The sequence below is a fragment of the Pyrus communis genome, chromosome 11 (assembly GCF_963583255.1).
Source record: "Pyrus communis chromosome 11, drPyrComm1.1, whole genome shotgun sequence".
In the NCBI taxonomy this organism is placed as follows: Eukaryota; Viridiplantae; Streptophyta; class Magnoliopsida; order Rosales; family Rosaceae; genus Pyrus; species Pyrus communis.
The window spans coordinates 14,982,353-14,989,635 of NC_084813.1; the positions used below are offsets into that span (position 1 = coordinate 14,982,353).

The following is a 7,283-nucleotide window of genomic DNA, read 5'->3' on the forward strand; positions in this document are numbered from 1 at the left end:
ACGCCTCTTACCTTGGAATTTTAACTAAAAAATGTCAATCGCCAAATTCTAGAAGATTTCCCGCATGGGAAATACCATTTTTTCACTTCGTTATTCAAACGACCGACTTCGAATTTTCCACGTTTCATTTTCTGACTTATTTACTAAAAAGTGTATTTTTACTCACAACTCTAAAGTTACAAGCATAACCATGATTTTAAGATGCTGAGCAAAACTTTTCTTTTTGCTAAATACAAAGTTTTTTTCCTTGTTCAAACACACGGTAATTTCTTACCCACTCAACCAGCAAGTTGCACGTTTTCAACCTTCACACGCGCGCGCGCGCACACTCTCTCTCTCTCCCTCCCTCCCCCCAACAGTCCGAAATATCCAAATATCCACAAATCCATTGTTTACCAAATTGACCAACCAACCCCAATCTTCAGTCAGGCACCCACGACTGACCTGACTCGAGACCATTTGCTCCGCTGGCTTCATCTCCTCCGTCGCGTCTCTAGTTCATCGTTTTCGTCGGGCTTTCACAACAAGAACAAGCACAGCAGTGCCCCATTTTTCCTTTTTTCTTTTTTTTGTCTAGATTGGTACTATTCCCGCTGCTGCTTCTTCTATGATTCCAATAGATTGTGATTATAGTATTGATGGTGATGTGATTGAGTGAGAGAGAAAGAGTCTTCATGTCTTCTTCTCCTGTTCGGATGAAACACGACAAGCAGAAGGTGAAGGTCCCAGCAATACCAACACCACCAATCTTTCGTCTTCTCTGCTTTTTGGGTCAATGGGTTCTCGTGCTTCTTATTCTTCCTTGCTCTGCCTCTGCTGCATGCGACCGGCTCGATCGCGACGCTCTTTTGTCCTTGCCCTTCAACACACCGTTGAATTGGTCTGCTTCCACTGACTGCTGCCTTTGGGATGGAGTCACCTGCGACCCGGTTGAGCACAGCCGCGTCGTCCGGGTTTCTCTGCCCAGGAGAGGCTTATCCGGTGTTGTCTGTCCGGCCATCACCAACCTCACCCGTCTCACCCACCTCAATCTTTCCCACAATTCCCTCTTGGGTTCTCTCCCAGACGACTTGCTTTCTTCCCTCCCAAGTCTTGAGGTCATTGACTTGAGCTTCAATCGTCTCATCGGCCGCTTCCCACAATCCTTCAATGAAAGCAGCCACCTGCAGATTATAAACTTGTCCAGCAACTTCTTCAATGGAACAATCCCAGCTTCGATCCTCGTCCCTTCAGTGTCCGTTTTCAATGTCAGCAACAACAGCTTTTCGGGACCGATACCGGTCATCAGTGGCGGGAATCACACTTCCCTTACCTTCTTGGACTTGTCCTTCAATAAATTCACTCGCCCAATTCCCCCAGGAATCGGATTGTGTTCGAGGCTCCAAACTTTTCGGGCAGGCTTCAATGCCCTCGATGGTTCTCTCCCTGATGAAATTTTTATGCTTGCTGATCTCCAACAGCTCTCTCTGCCTGTCAATAGTCTCTCTGGACCCATCAGTGATGGCATCATGAACCTCACCAATCTCAGGATCCTCGAGCTTTATTCAAACAACTTCTTTGGGCAAATCCCTGGGGATATTGGTATCCTTTTCAGGTTGGAGAATCTGCTCCTCCACATCAACAACTTGACAGGTGCCTTGCCTCCGTCCCTCACCAACTGCACAAATCTATCCACCCTGAATTTGCGGGTTAACAACTTAAATGGACAGCTCTCTGCCTTCAATTTTTCCACTCTCCAACGCCTCGCCACTCTGGACCTTGGCAACAACAACTTCATTGGTGAGTTACCTCGAAGCCTCTACTCCTGCAGGTCCTTAACTGCTATTAGATTGGCTAGCAACCAGCTCACAGGTGAGATATCACCTGAAATAGTTGCGTTAGAATCGTTGTCTTTCCTGTCCATCTCTACCAACAACCTGACAAATGCCGCGGGGGCTTTTAGGAATCTGAAGGGTTGCAAGAATCTGACCACTCTGGTCTTGTCGAAGAATTTTTGGAATGAGGCTTTGCCAGATGATAAAAGCCTTGGAGCCCCAGTTGGATTCCAAAATCTTCAGGTTTTTGCTATCGGGGGTTGCCAATTCACAGGTCAAGTACCCACCTGGCTAGCCAATGTTACAAATCTTGAAGTCTTGGACTTGTCGTTTAATTTTATAACCGGTTCGATCCCCGGTTGGTTGGGCAGTCTGCACAACCTTTTCTACGTAGATTTGTCTAATAACCACCTTAGAGGAGGATTTCCTCTTGAGTTCTGCTGGATGCAAGCTTTGACATTGAAAGAGGCTAGTGATATAGTGGACAGAAGTTATCTAGAGTTGCCCGTCTTTGTGAAGCCCAACAGTGCTACTAATCAGCAGTACAATCAGTTGTCCAACCTCCCCCCGGCAATATATTTGGGTAACAACAGCCTTACTGGCAGTATCCCCATTGAGATTGGTCAATTGAAGTATATTCATGTGTTGGACCTCAGTCATAACAACTTCACTGGCTGCATCCCGGAACAGATTTCTAACCTGACCAACTTAGAGAAATTGGACCTCTCCGATAACCATCTATCCGGTGAAATCCCTGCTTCTCTCAAAGGTCTGCATTTCTTGTCTTCCTTCAGTGTGGCATACAATGATCTTCAGGGACTTGTACCATCTGGAGGTCAGTTTGATACTTTTATGAACTCCAGCTTTGAAGGGAATGCTGGACTATACGGCCCTCCAACTGCTCACATCACTTGCCCTCAACCTTTATCACCTGCTGGTCGAAGATCTAACAGAAACCTTCTTATTGGGCTCACCTTCGGGATCTGTTTTGGCATTGTATTTATTGTTGTCTTGTTAGTAGTGTGGATGTTGTCTAATAGAAAAATCATTCCCGGAGGAGATACTGACAAGACAGATTTCGAGACCATGTCTAGCCAATCTACTGTTGCTCCTGAGCTTGACAAGGATACCAGCTTAGTCATACTGTTCCCAACCAAGACCAATGAAATCAAGGATCTTAGTATAACTGAAATCTTGAAGGCGACTGACAATTTCAGCCAAGCAAACATCATCGGGTGTGGAGGTTTTGGTCTGGTTTACAGAGCAACGTTGGCAAATGGGACCAGGCTAGCTGTTAAGAAACTCTCAGGAGACTTGGGTCTGGTGGAAAGGGAATTCACAGCAGAAGTTGAGGCACTGTCCACTGCCCAACATGAGAATCTGGTTTCCCTGCAAGGTTATTGTGTGCATGATGGCGTTCGCCTATTAATGTATTCGTATATGGAGAATGGAAGTCTGGATTACTGGTTACATGAGAAAGTGGATGGTCCTTCCCAATTAGATTGGCCAATTCGACTGGATATTCTGCGAGGAGCAGGCTGTGGGTTGGCTTACATGCACCAATTATGTGAGCCGCACATTGTGCATCGTGATATCAAGTCAAGCAACATCCTCCTGGATGATAAATTTCAAGCACATGTTGCTGATTTTGGATTGTCCCGGTTGATTATTCCATACCAGACTCATGTTACAACTGAGCTTGTTGGAACTCTTGGTTACATTCCTCCAGAGTATGGACAAGCATGGGTGGCCACTTTGAGGGGAGATATGTACAGTTTCGGGGTTGTCATGCTTGAGCTGCTAACCAGAAAAAGGCCTTTTGAGGTATGCAAGCCAAGGGGGTCAAGAGAGTTGGTTGGCTGGGTGCAGCAGATGAGGAGAGAAGGCAAACCGGAGGAAGTTTTCGATCCTTTCCTGAGAGGGAAAGGCTTTGAAGAAGAGATGCTGCAGGTTCTTGATGTTGCTTGCTTGTTTGTCAACCAGAACCCTCTTAAGAGACCTACGATCAAGGAAGTTATCAGTTGGCTGAAAGATGTAGGGACATCCCATCAACATGAAGATAAAGACTAGTACATTATTTTTTTTCCTTTGACACTTGTTAAGAAAGTATTTATATGTATATTTGCACATAAATATTTTGGGTTTAATGTTGCAGAATTTCACCACATTACTTGTCTAAATGATATTGCTTTAAAGATCTATGAGGCAGCTATAGTTTTGTCTAAACCTCTGAGGCTTGGCATTTCCAACTCTTTTATTACAGAAAACATGAATTTTTGCACGACAGCGATCTTTCTGTCTTAGACTTTCACCCCTTCTCTGAACAGGAATCGCGCAGAAGAACCTGATTGTGATATCCGTACATTGGATTGATCGCAATTGATTTCATAAAGTCATTCTATCCATTGATGAACAAAGTAATATATAAAAAATAAAATGTCTATTGAAATTTTTTGTAATCAGTCTTTTACTGTTAGATTCTGTGTACATTTCTCAATTTTGAGACACCTGCTGATGCACACATCACTAGTTCTGTTAATCCGGAGTGCAAATTACATAAATCTTTGGGAATGCAGAATTGCAGATGTCACTGAACATTTCGGTATGATTACTGAATTGGTTTTACACATTCTTGATATGAATTGATTATCCCTGCCATGGTAATATAATTTACAGAGGCTTTTCTTTTTGTTTTTTGTTTTTTTGTTTTGTTTTGTGTGTGTGAAAAGAAAGACGATGTTATTGATACTGATATTCAAGGACGATGAGAATCACGAAGGAGAAGATTCTGAAATTTAGTCAGGAGGAACGTCGCTCATGCTATCGCACCGCAGTGTCTTGGATTTGGATTTGAAAAGGCAAAAGCTCACAAGAGTGATGTCTGCATAATTGCCACCTTCATGAGGGAGACATCACTAAGAGTGTGGGAGGCAAAGAGGTTTGAAAAAATCTTGGTGCACAACTTTTGTGGGAAAATGCTTTGGTGAGTCATTGAATTGGCGCAGTTCTTCACCGACCTGTACATGCGCAGAGCGTTTCACCAATCTGTACTTCCTCTCTGGCCCAATGTGATTTTCATTTTGGGTGATTATTTCGACGGCGGTCCTTATCTTTCAGATGAAGAGTAAGTGAGCCCAATGGTTTTTTTGCTGTTTCAGTGAAATGTGCTTTCTTTGTTGATGTTTTAGTTGATTTTATTGCTTCATCTGATGGCTTTATATCGAATTAGCTCGGAATTGTTGGGTTTTCTTTAAAAATTGTTGCTTGACTTGCTAAAGTTAGGTTCTTTGTTGTTCCAATCTTGGATTGACTTTGCTGTATTCTGTGGAATGACATTGACGTTGTTTGCTTGATTTTAGGTGGAATGAGTCGTTAATCCGTCTGTGACATATTTTTTCTCTGAGGGTGCGAGACAGATATTTAAATATCCTAGTTTACTACCTTCCTGGAAACCATGACATTGGCTATGGAGTTCTCCACTCTCGTAAGGAAAAGGTATTTTTGTTATGTTGCCATTAAATAATAACTTAAGTTTTGGTCTAGAACTACTGTGACAGTTACTTGTTTGTCTTGCTCATTGCTTAAAAACTTTTTTGTCGTGTTAGTATTACATGCGCATATTATTGAAATGAAGACGATCTGAGTGTGAACTTTGCATAATTTTCTAGAGAAACCATATACGAAAGATCAACGAACATATTCCATTAATTCATCTAATTATTTAAATTGTTGTAGATGTTCAACCGTATCCAAGGGTTTTATTGACCCATATTCCATTGGATCGAAGAGATTGGACAGATTGTAATGGCTTTTCAGATGCTGAGTTTACCAGTATTTAAACTCACGATGTATTTTATTTGTACTCACAATGTTTTTAAACTCACGATGTTTAGTATTTAAACTCATGATGTTTTTTATTTGTACTTTAAATGCTTAGCGGATTCTGCGATCTGCTAATGGTCAAGAAGTAATGTAAGTGTTTTCTCGTCTTGTGTTTTGGACAAGTGAAATCATAAAGCTACATTATCTTGCAAGTTTGGTAGGTGGCAGCCAAGGATTCTGTACAATTTTACAGGAATCGGAATTACATTACAGAGGAATCATCAAACTACTTATTGGATTCAATTAAACCGGTTAGTGCTGTTTCCTCTCTATCATGCATCTTGTCTGCAAGATCAGTGCCGTGTGATCCATAAGCCAAAAACGGGGCCCGTGGGGGAGGTAAGCACTCTATGCGTTGGGACGTATAATTCTTACAAGGACATGATATATTATTGATAAATACCTTTCAGTACACTGTAGGAACAGTAAGTTGGCAGCACGGAAACTTGTATCCGTCTTTCATGTTATTGTCTGCTAGTAATTTTGTACCTTCAAATGCATCCAGTTCTGAAGAGGCAATCTTAACTTATCCGTACTTTCTTCCTATGCAATCACACATTTATTTATGGTAACTCTTCATGTTGATGTGTGTTGATCAAGCTTTTCCGTTGGCTTTGTTTCTGTCTCTTACCTGTCTTTTCGCAAATTTCCAGGTATCTGTCACTATTTGTTTTTACCCTTGTTTCTCTCCTGCCTTGCCCATCTAGTGGTGTGAGTGTTTGGCATCATTGTAGTGATTTGATGGGGATTGTAAAACAAGTAATCAGTAGCTTCAGAAGTAGAACAAAAGAGAAAATTGAAGATCTAAACTGTGTATATGAGATGATTTGGGATGCAGAAGGATCAATGCATCTTGTCAAGAAAGCCCTAGGCACTTCTATTGCACGTTCAATTGAGAGAAACTCAGTTGAAAGGTTTGTTTCTGTCCTACATTTTCATACCCTATTTCTATTTGTATGCGGCTGTGTATGTACATATCGAGTCCCACATCACATGTGTATTGAGTTAACGCGAGTTGTATAGCTATCATAGGGAGTCCCTATAGTGAGTATTCTTTTGGGAATATTGTGCCAATGGAAGAAGTGCGTGTTTTTAAGATGGCGAGTGGCGGAATGGTATTTCATTGGTTTTGTAGGTCTTCGTTTCACATGTCCAAACCACATTAACAGATTTTCTCTTATCTTATGTAATTGTTATATATCCATTGATATATCACATTCTTTTCTTTTCTAGCAAGAGGTAATGCCCTGCTGCAGTCCGCAGATAGAAAGAATATTTCCCAGGACATAGAGGTTTCTGTGAATGGAGACGCTGATACGGATTCTGTGGTTGATTCATTGGCCAAGTTACTGCCTAGAGCAAGCAGATCAAGGAAAAAGACGGTGACCAGAAGATTGGTGCAGACATTACTAATGGTCATGATCATCGCTGCAGTAAATGTACCCCTCTATGTGATGTTACTTTTCAAGGATTGGATCGACAAATGACATTGAATTTGCAGATATATTGGGCTGTGCATAATACAAAGAAGGAATACCATGTCGACATATAGCTCGCATATGGAAGTCTAGGTGAATCCCATCGCTT

At 41.8% G+C, this 7,283-nt stretch overlaps 1 protein-coding gene and 1 pseudogene across 1 annotated transcript; both read left to right on the forward strand.

Annotated features, from left to right (window-relative positions):
- Nucleotides 1–477: 477 nt before the first annotated feature.
- Nucleotides 478–4,093, forward strand: LOC137708415 (tyrosine-sulfated glycopeptide receptor 1-like). The gene has a single exon (XM_068447489.1). It carries the CDS (start codon nucleotides 675–677, stop codon nucleotides 3,882–3,884), a length of 3,210 nt encoding a protein of 1,069 aa, XP_068303590.1. The 5' UTR covers nucleotides 478–674; the 3' UTR covers nucleotides 3,885–4,093.
- A 744-nt stretch (nucleotides 4,094–4,837) lies between these two features.
- On the forward strand, nucleotides 4,838–7,283 carry LOC137709059 (uncharacterized; annotated as a pseudogene).